This window comes from Corapipo altera, unplaced genomic scaffold (genome assembly GCF_003945725.1).
Source record: "Corapipo altera isolate COAL_440 unplaced genomic scaffold, ASM394572v1 75, whole genome shotgun sequence".
Taxonomy (NCBI): Eukaryota; Metazoa; Chordata; class Aves; order Passeriformes; family Pipridae; genus Corapipo; species Corapipo altera.
The window spans coordinates 6,445,113-6,468,335 of NW_020884887.1; the positions used below are offsets into that span (position 1 = coordinate 6,445,113).

A 23,223-nucleotide genomic window follows, 5' to 3' on the forward strand; every position below is an offset into this window, starting at 1 on the left:
GTCATCCAACTGGCTTCCTGCAGTCCCTGTGAAAATGGTCTCCAACACCTTTATCCAAAGGGTCTGAGAGCAGGAGAGGGAGGACACAGCACCAGGGGAGGAGTTTGTGGAAAAAGCAAAGGGCCATTGCCCTGCCTCTTATTTTGGAGGAACAGAAGGGACCTTGTGTTCCCCCCCGTTGCTCATGGCCAATGTCGCTCTGGATCTGTCCACCCAGAAACCTCGGGAGGGTATTGGGTGTAAACCTGGAGCTTCTCAGGGGAGAACTCTCTCTCTTCGACTCCCTGACAGGAGTGTGGGGCCAGGTGGCGTTCGGGCTCTACTCCAAGGGAACAAGGGACAGGATGAGAGGAAACGGTCTCCAGCTGTGCCAGGGGAGGTTCAGAATTTCTTCACTGAAAGGGCTGTCAGGCATTGGAAGAGGCTGCCCAGGGAGGTGGTGGAGTCCCCATCCCTGGAGGTGCTCCAGGAAAGACTGGACATGGTACTCAGTGCTCCTGCCTAGTTGACAAGGTGGGAATCCATCACATGTTGGAGTCCATGATCTTGGAGGTCTTTTCCAACCTAAAGGATTCTGTGGTTTTGTGATTCCAAGCCCACTGCAGTCCTGGAGTGACCATTGGTTTTCCAGCGTATCAGGGGAGGTGCTGCTTTGCACCTTTTTTTACCATGAGTCCAAGGGCCCTCCGTTTGCCCTCAGCCACTAATGAACCACCTTTGTGTGCTTCCCACAGCGCTCAGCGGGATATTTCACTGCCCAAAGAACTATAAAATATGCCCCAGCAGCTGCAGGAACACAGTATGTGTTATCTGCAGTGCTGTGTCCAGTTCTGGGCTCCTGAGAACAGGAGAGACATGGAGCTCTCAGAGTGGGTCCAGCAGAGGCTGCGGAGATGATGAAGGGATGGAGCATCTCCCTGACGAGGAAAGGCTGAGGGAGCTGGGGCTGTTCAGCCCTGAGAGGAGACACCGAGAGGGGACCTGAACAATGTCTGTCAGTGTCTGCAGGGAGGGGTCAGAGCATGGACCACGCTCTGCTCGGGGGTGCCCAGCTACGGGACAGGAGGCAACGGGCAGGAACTGATGCCCAGGAAGTTCCACATGAACACGAGAAAGAACTTTCCTTTGCAAGTGACAGATTGCCCAGAGAGGGTGTGGACTCTCCCTCACCGGGCACATTCCAGTACCGTTTGGACACAACCCTGCACCACGTGCTGTGGGATGACCCTGCTGGAGCAGGGAGGTGGGAACAGATGGCCCACCCTTCCAACCTAGCCCAGTGTGTGATTCTGTGCAACTCTATTATTCACCACGGCCCGTTATTCACCACATCCCCTCTGGAGCGGCTGATCCGCCCCTTCCCCGCGAACCCTCAGCCCCGCCCGCCATGGCGCCCTCAGGACGCGCCTCCCCCGCCGCCCGCAGGGGGCGCCCTCGCGCGGCTCTGCTCGCGCCCCGCCCTCCCCTTCCAAGATGGCGGCGGCCGCCGCGGCGGTGCCGGTGCGGGTCTGTCACCAGGAGATCGTCAAGTTCGACCTGGAGATCAAGGCGGCCGTGCAGGTACTGCCCGCCCGCCTGCCCTGGATCGCCCCGGCGCGGCCGCGGGGGGAGCCGGGGAAAGCCGCGCTGACCGCGCCGTTGTGTTCCAGGACATACGGGACTGCCCGGGGCCTCTCAGCGCCCTCACAGAGCTCAACGCCGCCGTGAAGGAGAAGTTCCGACATCTGCGGGGCTGCATCCAGGTGAGGGTCACCCCGGCTGGGGGGGCTGCTAAGGGACCAGTGGTCTAGGCCCGTGCCTGCGGCTGCCCGCGAGCTGAGGGGGGTCCGGCCGTGGGTCGGGGGGTCCTGGTTTTGGGTTGAGGGGTCCCAGCTGCGGGTTGAGGGGTCCCGGCTCCGGGCTGGGGATCTACCGGATCAGTCTGCTCGGAATGCGCTCCCTGGCCGGGTTGGGGTGTGCGAGTTGCAGGTGGTTGATGGGGTTTTGGTGTTTGTGGTGTCTGCCGAAGGAGCTGGAGCAGATGGCGAAGGAGCAGGACAAGGAGTCGGAGAAACAGGCCTTGCTGCGGGAGGTGGAGAACCACAAGAAACAAATGCTCAGGTGGGTCGGGCAGCTGGTGCTGTTCCCAAGCGCCCTGTACCCCGAGATAGTCTGACTTCGAATAAAGCATCTCTCAGATTCTGTTTGGCAAATGCAGTTGCTGACAGGATATGTTTTGCCGAATACCAAGAGGTCAGGGCTGGAAAGGATATAACTCTCTCTTCCTTTCCAGACTCCTGTCCTGGCTCCCCAACTCCAGTCTGTCTCTTTGAGCACTTGAGCTCAAAGTAGGTGGCTTGAGAGTCTGTCATTCAGCAGCTGGCACAGTTTTCTTCTTCCCTTGCTCCGTAAATGATACACTGAGGAGAAGGAATGTTGGAGCAGTATATTGTTACTCGGTGTTGTAATACTGAGAAAGTGAGCAGCTGAGGGAGCTGGGGGGGGCTCAACCTGGAGAAAAGGAGACTCAGGGGGAAACTTGTCAGTCTATAACTCCCTGACAAGAGGATGGAGCCAGATGAGGGTCGGGCTCTGCTCCCAGGGAACAAGGGACAGGATAAGAGGAAACGGCCACAAACTGTGCCAGGGGAGGTTCAGGTTTGACATCAGGAAGAATTTCTTCATGAAAAGGGTTGTCAAGCATTGGAAGGGGCTGCCCAGGGAGGCGGTAGAGTCCTCATCCTTGGAGATGTTCAAGGAACAACTGGACTCAGTGCTCTGGTCTGGTTGACAAGGTGGGGATCAGTGATGTCAGAGATCTTTTCCAGCCTAAATGATTCTGTGATTCTCTGAGGGTCCGTGCACATATCAGGGGTGCCCAGTTACAGTAGTGTTTGCTTTGTGAAAATTGTGCTTGCAAAGTGTTCCCATCACATTACAGCACTTTGTTCTTGTGATTTCAGCAACCAGGCAGCTTGGAGGAAGGCAAACCTGGCCTGCAAAATTGCTATTGACAACTCTGAGAAAGATCAGCTGCTACAGGGAAGAGACTCCTTAAGACAAAGGTATCAGACTGTCCCACTGTACTCTGAGAATCAAGCAGTGTCTGCTGTATTCACTAGTTTTAAATGGAAGTGACATAAAGTTACTTAAGTATATCTGGAACGTGGCTTTTCTTTTATGAGTGCATTTTCCTTTTGTGGAGATTTGAACTGTTAAGGATTGTGATAATTTCAGGTTTTCTTGGCACTGGCATCTCTAAGCAGAAAAGGGGGTAAGTTAGCCTTTATAGTTTTTCTTACTATCTTTTACATTAATTCCAGTCAAGATTCTAAACAAGTAGTAGATCATTATCCAAGCTGTTTTCTCGTGCAGACCTGGATCCAAGCCTATGTAAGTGGTATATTGAAAGCAACAAATGGGATACCTAGGATAATAAAGCTGTAGTTTGTTTGAGTACTTCCATAGCAGCTCTAAGTCCTGGATGAGTAAGTAGTGAAATACAGGCCCATGATTCTTTAATATTTTGTGATTATTTTTTTTAATTATTGTTTCGTGAAGATAATCTGAGTTTCTTATGCAGTGAAAACAAACTCTGTCTTTTGTACACTGGCAGAGATGTTTGGTGCCAAGCTTTGTTCTAGGCTCCCTGGCAGCAGCATTTTCCCAAAGTACCCAAAGAAATAATTTTATCCCTTCCTGCCTTACTTTTTCCCTTTCCTTTTCAGGAAGACTACGAAGGAGAGCCTGGCAGAGAGTGCAAGTAACATCACAGAGAGTCTGATGAGCATCAGTAGGATGATGTCACAGCAAGTGCAGCAGAGCGAGGAGACCGTGCAGACCTTAGGTACAGATGGAGTTTGGGCATGGGTTGGGTGGTGGAAGCACCTTTTGCCAGTTCTGTCAGGAGAGGGAGAGGCAGACCAGCAAATGTGCAGCAGAGTGGAAAACTGCTTTGCTGTAGGAGAACGTGGTATGATGGTAATTAAAGGACTGTCCAGCAGAACTTCTGTAGCAGTTGGACATAAACAGGAAATAATAATGTACTTTGTGTGGAGCTGCTTGTTGGAGTTTCTGTTTCATAATTAAGAAAAGGAAAAGGGGTCACGATAAGGAGCTTTTGTTTTAGTTTCACATAAATGCAGTTGTAAAAGCAATGTGAGCTCACACAGGGCCAAGAGCATGTTTGATGTTATTCTGTGCCACTGTCCTGGCACGGATTTGGTAATGGCAGAGAAAATAAAAGCGTGGGTACAAGTCCATACACAAAGGAAAGAGTCTGGCTGGAAGGCTGTTTCCACCCAGGCTCCAGCTGGGATGACTGAGGGACGAGGAGATCAAGTGACTTGAACCCGAGGTCACTTGCTCTGTCAGCAGTGCATCAGGGACTGTGAAACCAAGATTTCACCCAGTTCTTTGGCTTAGACTCCTAAACCAATAAATCAAGTGACCTGTCAGAACTGGTGATTCATGAAGCATTTAGAAGTTGAGTCTGTGCTGCCCGGGCCTCTTCCTAGCTGTGCTTTTGGCCAGAAGGGAGAACAGTTTAAAGATGAGGATAAATAACACAATTTTGCCCTCCTTGCTTTCTGCCCTGTCTGAGGGTGGCAGCTGGGCACATTTTGTTCCTGCAGAAGCAGCATGTTCCTTCTCCAGTTAAAAAGACAGCTTGGCTGACACTTTTTCACCCTGTGTCAGACTGAACAGCACTTGGAGTTCATCAAAGGAAAAACTATCAAAGGTCATTTTCAAAACCCAGCTGCAAATTCTGAGTTAGCAGTTAGAATTCCTTTTTTTCTGAGCAAGTCCTTCCATAGGATGCAATGAGTGTTTGAGGCTGTGGAGCAGGGAAGCTCTGCTTTGTCATTAACTCTGGGAAACAAGTTTTCTGTTTTCACTTGGATCAAAATGCGTCTTGAAATGAGATGTGATGGGACAAAATGTTTTGTAAAATACTGCAGACTTTATTTCTACTCTACTTGTTTCTGTGAACTAGACAAATGTTGGATTTGACCTTTCTGTAAGCAATCAGGGCAGTGTAGAGTGGTGCACCTTTCACTGCCCTGTAGGCTGTGCATTCTGTAGTGGAGGAAAAAGGAAATTCCAGGGCTTTTGCTTTCATTGAGTAATTTGAAAGGAGGAAGGCTGAGGAGTTCGGGGCATTTGTTTGCTTGTTTGTTTTCTCACAGGGAAAGAGAAGTTGAGACTAATCAACACACTTTTTCTAGTTGACTCTTCTCATTTTTATTAGGCAAAAAAATATTAAGTTTGTAAAAAATGGCTATTAAGATCATTATCATCCTATTAAAAATCTCTTACTGCTGCATGCTGCTTTCTCACTTTCTGCAAACCCACCTAAATCACACTGTTCTGCTGCTCTGGCTTGGGGGAACAATTTCAGTTGTGCAATTAATATTGCCCTGTCCTGCTGCTGCCAGAACTGCTGCTGATTGTGCCAGTGATTTCTCTCTCTTCAGTTGGTGGTTATTTTACACCATTCTTATTTCACTCTGCATCCATCAAAGTCTCAGCACTGACTGAAAAACACGAACTAGATTTGACCTGGTAACCTAAAAACTAAAAATCCAGGAACTTTAGTAGGTCTTGAAGCTTTTCAGTGCTGTTGTTTTGCTTTGTCTTCTTCTTTAGCACTGCTGAGTTGTGACAACTTCCATGAGAACAGTCCACGTGTGTCTCACCCACGAGCGAGTCTGACCCAGCACAGGATCTCTCGGGCACTCTCTGTATTGCCAAACATCTCATCCTTACATACTTTGCCTTGTATTCTTGAACTGCCTGATTTTATTTTTTATTTTTAATTTCAGCCAATTCTTCAAGAACCATCCTGGAAGCGAATGAGGAGTTCAAGTCCATGTCTGGGACGATTCAGCTGGGGCGGAAGCTCATCACCAAGTACAACCGCAGGGAGCTGACAGACAAGCTGCTCATCTTCCTGGCCCTCGCCCTGTTCCTGGCCACAGTGCTCTATATCTTGAAGAAAAGACTCTTTCCATTTTTGTGAAATTCCAACGCTAAGCTGAACTATTAAAAAAAAAAAAAAAGAGAATCGGAAAAAGGTGGTCGATAATGGTGGGGCTTTAAAATGAACTAATAAAGGGATGCTGCAATAGCTGGAGGAGTGTTAGAGCAGGCAGGGCTTTGTGCTGTCCCCGTGGAGCTTGTGATCTGCCTCAGAAGAGCTTAAAGGAGCAGGATTTGGGAAGAAAGAGGTGGATCCTGGTGTGGAAAAGAAGAAATGCTGATTTGCCGGTAGATTTGGGGGAATCAAACACTTGAGGAACTGGTCACTCAAAGGTGCCAGTCTGAGCTTCAAACCTCTCGTTGTTTTTTGCCTTGAAAATTAACTTTTGTCCTTGGCTTGGACTGGAAACTGCTCTGGCATCTGTGTGTAAGGTGCTGAGAGTAAGAGGAAGGATGGAAGAGAGAAATTCACATACATTCCACTAATAAATATTTATTGTATTCCTGTAAACAGAGTTTTGTTTAAAAACAAAGTCTGATGTGTTGAAAGAGCCTTCCAGTGTAAAAATTCATATTATTTAACAGCAGTGGTTGTTTATGGATTGTTTTTCCTGGGAGCATAACACATGTGCAGCCTGGCTCTGCTCCTCTGGCAAAGCAAAAATGGGAACCCCATTTGTTACTGTTAACTCACACAATATATTTTAGAATTACATTGCCAGTCTGTTGAAATCAGAAGCCTTTTTGTTCCTTTTCATTATGAAATTTCACTAAATGCTTTATATTTGCAAAATGCTGCCAAGTTGTACATTTGAAAATTGGGGTTTTTATTGAGACAGGTGATCTCTTCTCAGTAAAATCTTTACCTTCCCTATCTCTTTTGCTTTAGTAATGTGAGTTTATTTGAATTAACAACATAAATGCCAACCACCACACTTCAGGTAGTATCTTGAGGTACCAAAACCTGCACTGCAATGTTCTTAAAGTTGATATTTCATTGCTTTTTCAGAGCTGGCTGGTAAAGCTGACATTCTGTTTAGGAAATTCTCACAAAATGGTTAAATACTGCCTTAATTTAGTAATAAGAAGTAACTTTTTTAAAAGGGAATGCTACATCTATCCTAATAAATAAGACATCAAGCCAATTGCAGTATGTAAGTCTGTGTGGAATTCGAGGCTTGGTCACCTCTGTAGTCAGTTCTCAATGGGACATTTAGAAAGGAGGTGACCAGTTGATGATCTTGTCATTGTAACTCATTCACTCAGTGCAGTGCTGGTTTATGCAACTTTGGAGCAGTCAGTAAAATTCTCTTTACAGGGACTTGCTGCTCCTTGGCCAGATGTAGCAGTGTGGCCTTATTTTGTTCAGTCAGCTTGAAAACGGTCTCATCCTTCTGAAGTATTGTGGTCAAACACTCTCTGCCTCTGGACATGGATCAGCCTTAAAAAAAAAAAGCAGCAGATTTCTCACAATGCTGAGAACTTCAGTAAAGGTTGTTTTTAAAGGGGTGGTATTTTGGGGTGGGGGTTGTAATGTAGAGTTTGGGGGAAAAGAAAACATCTGTTGCTGAGTGTCTTGGTTTTTGCTCGGTTGTCATCTTGATACTGAAACAGAACCTTTCAGACCTTGACCTGCTGGAACAGTCTGAAGGCAAAAAAAAGCTTATGACATTTGCTTTCTGTTGCATCCGGATTTAATTAAAAAAAATAATCCAGCCCTTTTGTAAACATACCTACCTATATAAACTGGCTCAATTTACAGTCCTGAGAGACAGGAGAATTAGTGAAAAAATATTGACAGCTAGAGCTTTTGGAAGAGGGGAAGAGTAGAAATAACTCTCCACTGCCCTGGATGCAACAGCTTGGTCTGCAGTACTTGAATCATTTCCTTCCACAGGCAGCCAGAAATCATGCAGGCTCCTGATGGGCCTGGAAGGAAAGAATCAGTGGAGACATCAAGATAAATGTTACTTCCTCTTCAGGGTAAGAAGGGTGGTTTGGTGAAGCACCACCTCTACTCTGGGGGGTGAACCAAATCAAGTGGTTGCTCAAGAGACACCTGGGACTGGAGCAGAGCCAGAGCTGGTGGGAGTGCCCTGGAACCCTCCTGGCCCGGTGAGATCCCCAATCAGCCCTAATAGCCCACAGCTGGGGGTGGCTGTGCCCAAACGTCCTTGCTCCTCACCTACAGACCTTGCTCCTGGCCTGAAGGTAGGGCTTTATATCTTATTTTTTTAATAAGTGAGCGGGAACAGCACTGGGGGAAGAAGAGGTTGTTGTGCCTTTTGTTTTTGCTGTACAGTTTTTCTGTGTCTGCAGAAGGGTTTATATTTGCACACAGGATGATGTGTCTTGGGGTCTTGCTGCTGTGTGCCCGAGGTTGTGCTGGGAAGGGTAAAAAATGGCATCACACTGGTTTTTCTGAAAAAGTAGCATTTTCTTAGGTGCTTTACCTTTCAAGTCTGCCCTGAAAAGTGCAGCAGAGCCATCAGGGAGAGTGAGAAGGGAATGGCCTCTGTTCCCTCTACACTTTTGGGCTTGGGCATGACTTGGGAACCAAGGGTTGGAATCCTTCTGAGACCACAAACTCCAGGAGTGCAGAAGCAGCAAGTGTTTGGGAAGAAAGAAAGAAAGAAAGAGAGCTCTGGAGAAATGTTCAGGACTGTGCTGGAGGATTCATACACAGGTGAAAGCAAGCAGGACTGCTCTTGTTACTCCCTGGGCCATCCCTCCCCAGAAGGCAGCAGGTATCAGATGTGGTTGCTGCAAGCAGATGGTGGAATTTACTGTCACAGAACAGTTGCAGTAAAAATCTTTTTCCTTTGAAGAATAACACTCCTTTAAAAGAGGGAGTAAGGAATCACTCTGAGTTTAAAAAGGGGCTGAAATCTTGCTGTGGAGTTCAGGGGCTGAGACAGGCAGCTGGCAGCAATCAAGCAGCTGTGGGTTAATGAACTCATCAGCTGAGTGGTGGTTCATTAGTTTTGTCCTCCAGGCAAAGGGGGCTGAAGCCATTTAAAGGACTGTGGGTGTTTGGCTGTGCAGCTGGAGCCACTTGGGGGTGAGGATGAGGTGGCTCTGATGCCTTAGTGGATTCAGAGGTTTAGAGCTTGCAGGTTTGTGGAGTCTATATCAGGTCCTGCCTGTGGAGTCTGACCCACTCCACTGAGAGCAGTTTGCTTTTTCTGAGCACCGGTGGAAAAAGGGAAAATGTCTGGAAGTTGACCGTGGATGTATCAGGAGCCAGATGGTGCTGTTGGATATTTATCTGTGTTGCCAGCACGTGGTTACTGGGCTGTGGATGCAGATACAATCCTGGTCTCAGTTCCCACATGGCCATGGTGAAAAGCCTGTGGACAGGAGCAGGTGCCTGCCAGGTATCCAGTACATCCCTGAAATCTGCAGCATGAAGGTCACTTCCTAAGTGTTTAGTTAGATGTATGTTTCCAAGGAAAGTCACTTTTTAGTGACTTGCAATAGAACATAGACCTGAAGAAAAAAATTGGAAATAGTTTTAACATGGGTGTAACTGTGCTGAAAAGACTGATTTGATTTGACTTATAATTATTTTATTTTTGATTACTGTGTCTGGAAATACAGAAATATTACAGGATAACTGTGGGAGAATAAATGAAGAGTCTAATATTATTTATTCCCCCTCCCGTGAGAATTGAGGAGAAATTAAGTTTGTATCTAAAGTTGTGCTTTTGAAATGCTTTCCACATAACTGGCTTTACCAAGATGGAAAGGTGAATTCATAGCTTGGAAGTTTCTAAAAATGTCTCTGCCAAATGTGCATGGCTGCTATCACAGGCCGAGTGGCCCAGAGCAAGCCAGGCTGGAATCTCTGGGGGCTGAGAATATCCAGAGGGCATGTGCATACTTGTCTGGCTCTTCTTTGGAAAGGGGGTGCAGAAATCAGCTTAGTATTACTTTGCCTCCCTGTTTGTAATGGAATGATTCTCCCAGAAGAGAAATCTTAAGCTGAATCCAGGGGGTCTTTCATCATCCTGCTACTATGGAAAGCTGTTTGTGGGCTGGCTTAGTGCAGTTGATCGTGGACTTGTTCAGGCTAAGGCTGTTACACTGAATAAATAAAACTTCATTGTTATCTGCTTGCTTATATACAATGGTACAAACATTGTCTGGGCTGCTCTGTGCCACAGGGTAAATGACAGAGGTTTGGTTTTGTCACAGGAATATGTGATGGAGACTTTGTGCTGATTTCTTCAGGTGACACTGATGCTCTGGCTGTGGTGAAGCACTAAGCCTTCAAGACTTGATTCTCTTCCATGTAAAGAGAGAGCTGCAGTCTGAGGAAGGGACTGGGTTCTTCGTTTAATTTGGTTTAGGATCTGGCCCTTTGTGTGGTGTCCACTGAGATCTTAAGCTAGCAGAGATGCAGCGCGTGTGATTAATTTTCAAGTCCTTTACTGTCTGTAATTATTCAGGCTTCTGCAAAGTCACTGAAAAACATTGCCTAGTTGTGCCTCTGTGTGTCCATGTAAATGCAGTTGGTTCAGTGCAGCGAAACCAGCACGGATCTCCCAGGTAAGGTCCCTCCTCTGTGCTATGGGCTGGGGCTGCTGCTCCCATCAGTGTGAGCAATGTGTGGAATAAACTCCAAGCTTATGGCACCATGTGATCATGAAAAGTATCAAATTCTGCACAAGCAGATATATGGTCTTCACAGCAGCAAACCTGAAAAAGCATATTTTAATTTTATTTGGCTCTGGTTTGGGGTTTGCTTTCGATATCATGATTTTAAGCCTTTCATGTAAGTGGCAAGTGCTTAAATCATAACCCTGGAGAATCTGCAATTGCCCATTTCCCTCTGCCTGGCTATATCCTCACCCACTGGCTATTCCCACTTACTCCAGGGGAGCAGGAGTGTTCCAGCCTTTCTTGGGCTCATCTGGTGCTGAAGAAAATGTCGTGGTTCCAGTGTGGACCTTGGTTACTACTGCAAAGCCAGAGCTAATTGTGGCAACGTGTCTGCCTCCAAGTGGTGCCTTGGGCACCAAAATGCTGAGTGAATCGTGAGGCTCCTGGAAAGTCATTAAAAATACTGTTGGAGTCGAGAAGCAAATCTGGTGAAGGTCTCCCTGGGGTGCTGTGACATCTTGCCATACCTTAGACCACCACAGCCTTTTGCTTCCACTTGGGCTTCCCTTTATTTTTATCCCCACAACGTGAGGCCGATCAGATGTTATCGCTCCTGACCTTTGTCTCCTGCTGCAACATCAGAGCTGACTCCCGTATCCCACTTATCTCTGGCTCCTACAGCCTGCCAGGCGGGGTGGGGGCTGTGCCGTGGTGCTGTGGGATGCTTTGCCCTGCACTTGGTGTCGGTGGCTGCATGAAAGGAAAATGCCACTCGGCTGCTCTGAGCCTGGCCCGGTGATAATGCTGCGTGTGTCCCTCCGGGCCCGCGATAAGCGCCCAAAGGGCAGGCAGGGAGAACGTCTCTGCTGGGATCAGCACACACCAGGCCCTATAGATAGAACCACATATATATAGAACAACATGAAAGCTTTTTGCTTTCTTCTTTTCAACAGCATGATGGCTGAGTGTCACATCCAGGGACGCTTTCGGGCCTGACCCCGCCGGGGCTCTGGTCTCGTTGTACGCGCAAGTTCTTCAGTTTGTGTCGTCCCAAGGGGGCTGGAGATTTGAAATCAAAACCCACACGGGCTGCAAAGCGATGTTCTGTAGTCCTGATAAAGGCACTAAGACCGGGGAGGGGTGGGTTGGTTTGCCTTTATCTTCAAAATAGACAGCAGGACAAAATTTTCCTGTTTGGGTTATTGGCTTTTCATAGGTGTCACCGAACAGTTATTGCTGCTGCTGATGGGAGATAACTCTGTCAGTGGCATCTGGGTGCTGACATTAAGGCCAGCCAGCCTGAAATGAAGATAAGATTTTTCTATATTGAGTAAGTCTATTGATCCAGTCAGCCTCCTGTCCTGTGTCTGATAATAACTTGATGTTTCCAAGAGAAGCAAGCCTTCCTCCGTCCTCTATATTGAGATATATCTATATAAATGATCTGTTATATGTATATCAATGCTGTGTATTTTGGATTAAATAATGAATTCCTTTCTGAGCGATGTTCTTCAAAGCATGTTGCTTTTCCTTCTTTTCATTTGGGCATAAAGTTGCAAATGCTACTAAGAACAACAATGTTATTCCTGTTTGTTTGCATATCAGAGATGAGACTTGAAAATAACTGAAATTTGCAAATAGTTTAATGCCAGGGAGTCCTGGCTTTTACTGGCTAATTTGTGCCAGTAATCTGCTTATTCAAAATCAACCAGCCAAAAATAGGAGAGAAATAAAAAATTTAAAAAACCCCACCAAACCCCACAAGCACACAAGCAATTTCCTTATCTTCAGATTTGTTTAAAATACTTTTGTCTTTGGTAATTGCAGGCTTTGACCCAAACTTGCTTCCTGATCTTTCACAGACTTAATGGTAAACAATTTTGTAGACAACAAATTGAGTAATATTCATGGTGAAAGACAGCAAGCAGGAATTTGAATTCTCATTACTGCAAGTTAATTTTTATGAAGTTGTGTGGATATTTAGGTTTGCAGATCTCAACAAGAGTTTCTGGTCTTATCACATTGTCAAAAAGACATGTCTGTTAGAGGATTCCTGAAAAGATAGACAGGAATTGCCAGTTAGGAAAGAGTAACTCCTGGAACAACAAGCAATAAATATAGAACAAAAATAAACTTTTATGTTCAGTACTAAACTGTAGATGAAAACTTTGTTTCTGTCTCTGCAAGAGGGGAATGGCAGCAGAGCTATTTTTCTGGATTAAAGCCAAAAGATAGTGGCAGTCCTTTCTGCACTCACCCAGGGCACTGGATTTAGTGTCTGTAGTAATAACCACACATGTATTGTTAATTCACATATCTCAGTCTTATTCCTGTGAGGTTCCTTGTCCGTGACCCCACGGGAGGAGATGTTCCTGTGGGTGCACAGAGCTGAGGGGTCCCTCGCACGGTCCAGGCTCAGCAGCTCCTCTCTGAACGTGTTCATCAGCCCCAGACACCACTGGTGACAAATGACATTTTCTTTGCCTTTGTCCTCGGGGGCGTAAGATGTGACGTTTACATCCAAGATCAATTATTTTTAACTGAAGAGTGATAACCCCGCGTCTAAATTATCTCAGGGCTTAATTCACATCAGTTAAAGCTTTTCAAAGGCTTATTAAAATTCCTTAAGTGTGTCCAACTTATCAGCAGTTGAGTGTCAATGGCATTATACAAATGTTGCTATTGGAAATAACTGTTAAGTATTGTTTGACTGTATTATTCTCATATATATATATATATAATGCCTGTGACTATTAATACTACTTAGTACTTACATGACTCCTTTCATCTGGTGATCATAAGGCATTGCCCAGGGAAGCAAGGACTGTTCTCCCCTTTCTAAATATGGGAAAACTGTCTTGTCTAGCAGCTGTGTCTCATACTTAGATTTAACATCTTCCACTGAATCCTGCCAGGCTTGGCTCTTGGTCTGACCTATCGGTTTTTAACTTCATTTAATTGTGCTGCTGCAGAACCTAAACCTTGACTTGTGTGGGGAAACACAGGGCAATAGTGCTGCTCCTTTGCCAAGAAATTTGTGATGCTGGAAAAAGTATGGATCAATGTATAGATCAATATAGACTGACAGATTTGTGACAGGGAGGAGGTGATATTCAGCTGCCCCAAGTCAGTTAAACCCTCCCTGTTGAGGAGCAAAGGAAAGTTTGAGAGGAACATGGAAGGGTTTTTGGAGGGGAGGATACTCTGTTGCTCTTTCTGACGAGTGTCCCCATGCTGGCAGGAAATCTGGGAAAATCTGAGCACAGAGCTGGCATTAACATTTGGTGCTGTGAGAGAGGATGAAAAGGCCAGGGACAGTCTCTGAAGGGCTGTGATTGCCACTAGTTCCATGTTCCTGTGCTAATCCCTGGCAGTGGTGTGAGGTAGGAAAAATCCTGGTGGTTGCATAAAGGTGCTGCCTGTCCTGGCATCTGCTACAGCTGCAGGAGGCTGGGATGGGATTTTTGATGTGCTTGTGTGTATGAATATCCAGTCAGAAATACTTGGGATTAATTTGCAAGTGTTCTTTGTGGGTTTTTCCTTCTTTCTTTTTCCCTCCCTGCAGTTTTAATGTACAGTTCCTACCCATTTCAGGCAGTGGTGGAGGTTTAGATTTTATACACATTTGTACTTAACTCCACACCGAGGTTCTGTCTGGAGAAGCATTTTGAGGAACTGATCATTTGTTCCAGAAACCACTAGGTAGCACTGTGAAATAAAGTTCTGCACCACGTTCTGCTTCCCTGCTCTGCTGGCCCCTGCAGAACAAAGACCTGCTAATTCCGGCATGGTTGGGCTCAGGATGGACAAAGGCAGCAAAGATGGGATTAAAACTCAAAACTTTCTCCAGTACTGGGTTCACAGCCAGGCATGGGAGAAATGAAGCTGTGTTAGGAGAGGTTTAGACTGGGTGTTAGGAAAAAGTTCTTCACCCAGAGTGCTCAACCATTCAATGGGTGAAGAACCTTTCCCTAATATCCAACTGAAACCTTCCCTGACACAGCTTCATATCATTCCCTTGGGTCCTGTCACTGCTTACCAGAAAGAAGAGATCAGTGCCTTGCATTGTCTTGATTTAATATGTTAAAGGGTTATTCTTCCAGAAAAGTGGAGTCAGGTAAAAATTTGGGTTTGATTATTAACTTGTTTTTATGAAAATTAGTTTAGTTTTTGGTTTATTAATCCCCAAAATTACTCAAAATAAATAACTCGCCAGTTGCATTTTTAAACTTTTGAGCTTCAACAAGTTAGTAAGTTATCTTGCTGCATTTTAACTCCACCCCATATAGTCACTGTACAATATCCCAGCTGTGGATCTGCTTGTGCCCGTTTCTATTTCAATTCCAACTGCAACGTGTGTGCCTGCAGCAGCACCATATCACTGCTTTTTAAAATTAGCCCTCGCTCTGGCTGCCACAGGGAGAGGATACGTGATAAAGGGATTGAGCATCACGCTCTGCCAGAGCTGCTGGGCTTAAATCATCGAGTTACAGGAACCCTGAGGTGCTGCTGGAAAGAGCCCCTGGCTCTGGGGGTCACGGTGTGCACGCTGGTCACTGTCAAATGCTTTGGAGAACTTCAGCATCAGCGTTGGCTGAGGAGCTGGGAATTCAGATGAGGAGATTCTTTTTGTATGTCTGCTGTGGCTGTACCTGATGCAATGGTTTTTCTACCTGCAAAATTCCATAACTGGACTAGATGGTCACTGTAGGTCCCTTCCAACTGAGTTATTCTAGCCTAAAATGATTCTAGAAGGACGTGGAACTGCTGGAGCAAGTGCAGAGGCCACAAGGTTGATAAGGGGACTAGAGTACCTTCCCTATGAAGACAGGCTGAGAGGCCTGGGGCTGTTGAACTGGAGAAGAGAAGGTTGTGGTGAGACCTCACAGCCCCTTCCAGTGTCTGAAGTGGCTACAAGGAAGCTGTAGAGGCACTGCTCATCAGGGACTGTAGTGACAGAACAGGGGGGAATGGCTTCAAACTGAAAGAGGGGAAATTCAGGCTGGATGTATAGAAGAAATTCTTCCCTGTGAGGGTGGTGAGGCCCTGATACAGGTTACTCAGAGAAGCTGTGGCTGCCCCATCCCTGGAAGTGTCCAAGGCCAGGTTGGACAGGGCTTGGAGCAACCTGGTCTAGTGGAAGGTGTCCCTGCCCATGGCATGGGGTGGAACTGGATGATCTTTAAGGTCCCTTCCGACCCAAACCATTCTGTGATTCTGTGATTATGTTCACAAAAGCACTTTTTGAGCTGGGTATAATTCACAACTGTCAGGGAAATGTATGGAAAGCGCTGACCAAAAAGGGCAACTAAAGGCTGTCTCCTGTCTTGTACAAGCCAAAGACATCCCAACTTGAGCTGAAACAAATATGCTTATTTTGCCCTGACAAAAGCCTGAATTGCTTGATGTTTTCACCTTTTTATAGGTTTGGCCACCCTGGCTTAGAGCAAAATAACATTGTGGCATCACCTGTTGCCCTTATGGTGTCTGTTAACACTTGCTGGGCGGATGCTTTTCTTTATCTGGTTACTTCTGCAACATCTGCAAGCAAGTTATGTGGTATTTTCATCCCCCTGAGGATTTATGGTGACCTCTCAGGGACCTCAATCATTGGATCAATACACTTCTAACACCTGTAGATCAACATAAACTTGACCCTTGGTCTTGACTAATCTATCACCACAGTGGCCTTTCTGTAAAGCCTCTCCATGGCAGGGAGGGAGTTTGGGCTGGGCAGAAGCACCAATGGTGGCACAGCAGAGCCCCTTCCATCCCAGGGTCAAAAGTCAAAATGATAAAGGAGTGGAGTGCCAGTATAATAAGGGGGGAGCTGCTCCAGGAAGGTCCCTCCAGGTGTTTGGGGTACAGGCAGGGCCCCAGGACCAACAGCTCTCCTTGTGGGTGATGCTGGTGCAGGGGAAGCTCAACAGTGGTGAAGCTCCATGGTGGTTAAAGTGCTGTTGCCTCCTCTGGGGTTTGTGATAAGGTGAGATCTGCTGCTTTAAAAAGCTACTGCCTGTGCCCATCCTATCTTTAGCTCAGGGCAGTGGAAAGCGTTTTCTCTTTTGAAAAGTCAGTTCCTCTCTGTGCAAAGGCTTTCCTGTGCTTACCCCCCACTCCATCCATTTTTCCACCCAAAGCAGGGATTTCTGTCCATATCTTTGCAGCCTTCCCGTGTTTAGCAGGTAAGGGAGGATCCTTCTTCCTCACCTGAACTCTCTGCCTCTTTAAAGCCACATGTGAGATTAAATGACCAATCTCGAGATTCCGCAAATGAATGTCAGAGTTACAATTAAAACAGTCTTCCCAATTTCAAGATCTCACCAACTCTGAGCTTACTGAAAAAAGCAAAGCAACAAGCAGTGGATGCTGCAGCAATGACAAGCACAGGTACAGAGCACCCTGCAGGGCTGTATTTTCACAGACCACTTTTTATTTGATTTTTCCCCAAAGTTTTTCCACAAAATGCCATTGGCTAAAAAAAAATTCCCAAGTCATCTGTTCTGTATTTAAGGAAAAAACAGAAATACAGAACGAAATCTTGAGGCCCACATTGTTTTTCTCAACTGATTTTGAACTTCTATTTATTTTTATTCTCCTCAGAAGGTGGGTGGGATGCTGCTTATCTTGGTTGATAAAACAGGAATTATCTCAAAGAAGACTTTTCATTTGAAAGCATCTGGTTAAGGAATTTTGAAGAGGATGGTGCTCTCCAACTGGCACACATCAAAGTCTGAAAAAATTGTGCGATGTTATTTCATCTTAAAAATAACAAGATGGTCTAAGAGGAAACTAATTGCTTAAATGGCCTTTCCAGTCCCAGACACCTGTACTTCAGTCCAGACTTGATTCCTGTCTTTTACATTGGCTTCTGGGTAAAAGGACCAAAAAGAGTTAGGGAATCCCAATGTCTTGATTTCACATGGAGTTGGGAACAGATGCACGAAGGAAAGGAATCTTTCTGGAAAATTAAAGGGATGGTCATCTGGGAGGCAGAGGGAAAAGGAAAAAATAGTCAGGAGACATTCCTTCTGCTCTGCAGTTAGTCTCTGTCATTGAAGACAGAGGGCCAAGGTGGCTTTCCTGGAAAACAGTCTTTAAACCAACTAATTATCCTTAGAGTAATGGGGCATTTTAATATTGAGAGCAAATAAGTGCCTGACTTTGACAAGATATCCTCTCTATTCTGTTTTGGTTATACGCTCAGGTTTGAATGGATCTAACCCCAAAATACCTTTCTGCACAAGACAAGTTGAGCACAGTGGTACTGACTTCCACCAGAAGAGCATCTTATGTTCCCGGAACTGAGATCATGGCTTCTCTGTGCTATGAAGGGCCTTGAAATCAAGTTTGGGTCTGAATTACAAGAAATTTAGAAGCTTGTTTGCATCCAGCCTTTGCTTTGGGAGCCTGCTTGGTCCATCTAAAGGCCAAAAGGGACAAGTAAGATGCTCTAGTCTATTGTCTTCTATTATATAGTTGAAAGTGTCTTCTGAGTAATAGAATCTATTTCAGATGCCAGTCTTGTTTTAAACCCCATAAAAATCACTGGGGAAATAGTATTCCTTTTACACACACAGATTTTCCCTTATTTTTCCCTGGAAGATGACAATTTGATTCTTTGGACCACTGATGTACAGGGGCTTCAGTTTTGCCTTGACTCCACCTTCTTACACTTAACCAATACCCATCATAGCCATGACACAGAAGGTTTCTTCTCCAATGCTTTTAACTTGCTGACTTCTTGGTCATGGCAAGGTCTGTTGCAAGGACAGCTGTGTTGCATAGTGGGTCCCATTCTGCTATTTTATCTACTCAAACAAAAAAGAGGTTGGAAATCATAAGGAGGAAATCCTCATTCCACCAGGGTTCAGGCATCAGCAGGAGCTTTGATGTGAAACTCTAACACTCTGGTTTTCTGAGTAACTTGAGTTCAGTTCCTGTTTCTGGATGTATCATTTCATGAGCATGTGAAATGGTGGTCCCAGTAGCCTGCAGGGATGGTGGTGCTCAGATAAGTGACCCTCGTGGGGGTTTAGTATTTGGGGGATTAGTGTTTGAAATACTTATCTGAAAGAACTGAAGTGTAGTTCATGATCATTTTCTAACAGGACTTAAAATAGGTCTTTGGTGGCTGCAGACACGGGATGCTGAGCGTGCCCTGCTGATCCCCCAGCACAAGAACAGGATTCTGCCCCACAGGTTGATTTTGGTGTGTGTAATCTGGACACACACTGCCAAAAGCCATCCATCATCTCCTGCTGTGACCTTGTGCCACCTGTCTGTCCCGTGCAAGGCCAGCAATTAAAATGTAAGGTAATGAAGACAGTGAGACATGAAAGGGCTTTTCAGTAGCTGATCAAAGGGGCAGAGCACAGTATTTTCACAACCAGGACATTGAGACCAATAGGACTGGACATGTGGTCAGGAAAGAAAGAAAAGCAAAGAGGATATTTTGACATTAACCTACAATTTTCCCTGTCATTCCAGTGTGCTGCACTGGGGGGTCATTCTCTCACGTGCTCTTACTATTTTTTTGGTGTGGAAAAATACCAAGTATTTACTTTCATCTTGTTACATGGGAAATAATCTTTGTGTGTATAAAAATGAAATGCTCTAGAAAATGTTACCACTGAAGACTGAATAGGGAAATTTGATTTCCAGTTCTAAAGCTTCATTGTGTAAGAAATGATTTAGGATTAAAGACAAGCTGAAATACTGGTGGGCTATAAACTGGTGTCTAACCAGGCAAATATAGTCACATTAGGCCTGGCTCTCAGAGATACCAATGACCAGGACCTCTTGCTGATTTTTTGATTCTTTATTATTAATATTTTCTCTGTGTGTCTAAAAGGAGAACTTAACCTCAGTCCCAGACAAGCACAATGGATGCCTGTGAGTGTTAGATAAGAGATATGGCAGAACATCTCTTTTTATAGCAGCAATTACACTTTCATGTCTTCAGAACTAGGGTTAAGTAAAGCTTTTTTTTTCTTTTTTTTTGGCATTGCTTGAAAAGGGCTGTTTATAGAGACAGCAGTGAGGAACCTGCATTCTGAGCAGGGCTGTGTGTTTAGTGGCTCTGGGATGGGGACTCCTGCAATTCCCAGGGATGTGCAGGCTTTCTGGGCATGGAATTGGGCAGAAAAACTCAGATGTAACCCAGAGCAAGTAAGAAAACTCCTGTAACCCTCATAACCAGAAATAAATAGCAGAGGCATATGAAAGCCTCAGCATGGGAGGATGCCAGAAATGTAGCCAAGTGTCAGCATGTCCGTCTACTTCCACTCTGAGCCCTCGTACGCCGTCTGTGTTGGTATGGAATCTCCAGTGGGATTAGCCATGTCCGTAAAGTGAAGTGTGTGTAATTGCAGGATGGATCTGGACCTGTCTCTGGGTATGTGGCAGAGAGGGAAGCAGCAGCTGACAGTGCACAGTGCATAAGGGAGCACATGAAACGTCAAGTCAACCAAGATTTGTACCTTCCTCCTTCAGTTCTAATGATATCAAGGAGATGATTTATGCTGTTTCGATTTGCTGAAGCCAGGCAGTAGGTCTTAATTCTAATTTTTTTGATGCTTAAAAATGTAAAAAAACTTACTTATTTGACTGAAATGAGTTTGAATTTTTTTTTGTGACCTGTTTTTTAACGGCCTCTCTTGCTGACAGCCAGCACTGAGCACATGTCTGTGCCCTGCTCCTCCACCAACTGCAGCCACTACTCTGAGAGCAGCTTTTCTTTTTCACAGACAGTAAGGAGTACAAAAACATCCTGGCCAGGAAGATGGGGCTTGGGGACAATTTCTAGGAGCCACTACTGTGACTTATTCAAAGTTTATGCTGAAGGACAATGCAATCTATTTAGGAAACGTCTGCTGTGCTAAAATAAATTCTGGTGTATTCTTGCAGCATCAGAGAGCAACAAATCCTGCTCCAAATATGCAGAACACCTAGAAAATGCTTCTGAGAGTAGGTGTTTTTAACTGTGGAAGTTTAATAATTTGTTTAACAGCCAGATTTGTCGGTTCTAGGACTAAAACTCTAAAATGGCTTTCTAAATTCTGTTTTTTATGTTTGTTACTAACTAATAGCTACAACAATTCACAGAATTTGAATCACAAACTTGCTTTTCTTTTGCTGTTTGAGCCTGTTAACTCCTGACCTTGCCCACTGTACAGTACTGTCATTCATGCCTTCAGCCTGCCCTTCTCCACAAATAGTAATTTAGCTCCAGGATGTCTCCCCAAGACCAATTAATTTTAACCAACCCCAAGAAATAAAATTATTTTGGCCCCTAGGATTCTTCCCACTTACAAGTTTTTCTTTTGGACAACTTGTTTTTCCAGCGCATCAAACTGAGCAGGTATTGAGTGATGTCTGGAAGTTATGTTGGGGAACCCCTGCACTTGCACAGCTGGGCAGGACTGAAGGTCTGTCTGTGCTGAGCCTGCTGCAAATATGATGCCTCTCTCCAATGGAGTTGGGAAAAGCCCCCAGTCTCCTGATTTACAGACCTGTGGTTTGGCCATTTGACTGTGATTGTTTGTTGACACCAAAAAAATGTTATTTTAAGCAGGGATGACTTAACAGACATGTCTCAGTGGAGTCAGTGCACCAACTGCTTGCACGCAGAGCTGGTTTAAAAATGTCCTGCTTTGGTTTTCTGAAGGTTCATCTCTCTTCTTGGGCTTCTGTTGGTTTTTCCTCTTGCTCAGTCTCTGGGAAACAGTTTATTTTCTGTCTTAACCTAGTCATCCAGACTCCACTGACATGCCTTGTATCTGATTTGAACTCCTTTATGCAAAGGCAGATAAAATCACCTATTTTTACTCATCTCAGCCCAGCAATTCTAGCACCAGTCTGGGGCAAGTCCCTGCAGTACAATAGGAAAGACCTGTGGCTAATGCACCGCTCAGGATGATCTTTTTGCTTAGTGGGGCTTTCTTATTGAATGAAACTCTGGAGTGGCAGAGTTTAAAATGACTGTAGGAGGCAGGTAGAGATTTTCAAGTAACATATTCTATGTCACTTTGCTAAACCTTGATTGATTAACTTTCATAAACCTTGACTGATGAACTTTCACAAATGTACTGCCAGTGCTTGATCTTCTGCTTGGGAGAGATCTCCACTTCCTTCTCTTTCTGCATCAAAATGTAGCATTAAGTTTGCTTTGCAGGCAATAAGGAACCACCTAGAAATGAAAAATTGGACTCCAGTCTAAAAGCCTATCCCTTTCTTGCTTTGGAGACAATGTGGAGTGGCATTTTAAAGGTGTTGATTCTTCTTAATAATCCCCATTAACAAGAAATCACTTACTGCTGATACTGATCTAAACTGATGTCAGTGAGATGAATTAGGAGTAGGGGACTAGAGAGAGAGCCTTGTTGGTCGGTTGTTTTCCTGCTGGGCTTCTCAGGAACACTGAAACTTTTCACTAATTTCCACCTGGACCGTATCTCCCAATTTTCTGACTCCAGAGAATAACTTTGGATGTGAAAACTCCTTGAACTGAAGGAATAAAATTCTGGCCACAAAAGCACTTAGGAACTGCATGGGTGTTATTTGGGAAAAACAATTACTTCAGTTCCTACAAAACTGGTAATGGCAAGGGATTTGATATCAGTCCCTTACAGCTCACAACTCGTTCCTGTACAAATTGCGTAAATTCCAAATAGTTTGTACAAACCTACCATGTGCAGTTTGTCTCAAGAAGACAAGTAGTGCTGAGCTGCACTTGCCCTGTTACCTTCAGGTGAAGTTGGGGCACTGAATTCTCTGAAAAAAGCTGTGCTGAAACAGAGAAATGAATGCCAGTGCCAGGCTGTGTAATCCCCAAAAAAAATCTGAGGAAAGAGTGAGATCAAATCCAAGTGCAAATCTTTATTAAAAGCTCTTTTCTACATCCCTTAGCATGCCCCCAAACACTGAGAGGATCTCTGATTTCAGGTTCCCTGGGGAAACGCCATTATCCTGCAGTTTCCTTTGGAATAACCTTTTCTAAGCACAGGCTTTTCATGTTGCTCTAGAGATGTGAATCACTTCAGGCTCAGACAGAGGAACGTGTCAGGTCTGATGCATTCAGTTTTTCTAAGCTGTTGAGAGGACTGGACTCAGAAGAGCACATCACCATGCTGTGGGGTTTGCCAACAGCCCTGGTGCCTTTGGAAATCCTGGGCAGACCCTGTACCCCCACCTGACCCTGTTGGTTGTTCTTGCTGCTGAGCTGCAGCTGAGGCAGACCTGGAGAACAGGAATAGTAGCAATGTGTGTCTGTGAGGACTGAGCCCTCCTTGGCCAAAATCAGTGTGCTGGGAGTTAATTCCTACTGTATCTCTCTAGCACTTCCCGTTAATCCAGCTATGGAAGGTCTTTAACCGTCGCTGCTGGTGCCCCTGCCAGAGCTGGGCTGCCTTGGCCTCAGCCAGCTGTGCTTGTGTCCTCTCCCTAAATCGTTTTCTGAACTGGCTCCAAGGCTCCAGCTGCTGATCCAAGCCCTCATGTCTTATCCTGCCGTGCATCTGCTCGTGATGCAATTCCCCCGGGAGTAGGGAAGCATGGGGGGGGGAGTGTGTGAGCAGCAGTGTGGGCAGGAGCTGTATGTTCACCCCCATTGAGAAGGAGCACAGGGCAGTCCTGAAAATCAGTCCCAAACCTGGT

The 23,223-nt window shown here is 45.4% G+C and overlaps 1 protein-coding gene across 1 annotated transcript; it reads left to right on the forward strand.

Moving 5' to 3' along the window:
* Positions 1-1,450: 1,450 nt before the first annotated feature.
* BNIP1 (BCL2 interacting protein 1) lies at positions 1,451-6,055 on the forward strand. Its single transcript, XM_027643562.1, has 6 exons — positions 1,451-1,560; positions 1,650-1,742; positions 2,009-2,100; positions 2,943-3,044; positions 3,708-3,826; positions 5,805-6,055. Exons 1-6 carry the CDS (start codon positions 1,474-1,476, stop codon positions 5,999-6,001), a joined length of 690 nt encoding a protein of 229 aa, XP_027499363.1. The 5' UTR covers positions 1,451-1,473; the 3' UTR covers positions 6,002-6,055.
* Positions 6,056-23,223: the final 17,168 nt, after the last annotated feature.

Bases quoted from the DNA above. Each gene is read 5' to 3' on its own strand.
- BNIP1 (XM_027643562.1), top strand. From the start codon at position 1,474: ATGGCGGCGGCCGCCGCGGCGGTGCCGGTGCGGGTCTGTCACCAGGAG. The intron at 1,743-2,008 runs GTGAGGGTCACC...TGTCTGCCGAAG, and splicing joins ATCTGCGGGGCTGCATCCAG to GAGCTGGAGCAGATGGCGAA. The intron at 3,045-3,707 runs GTATCAGACTGT...TTTCCTTTTCAG, and splicing joins AGAGACTCCTTAAGACAAAG to GAAGACTACGAAGGAGAGCC.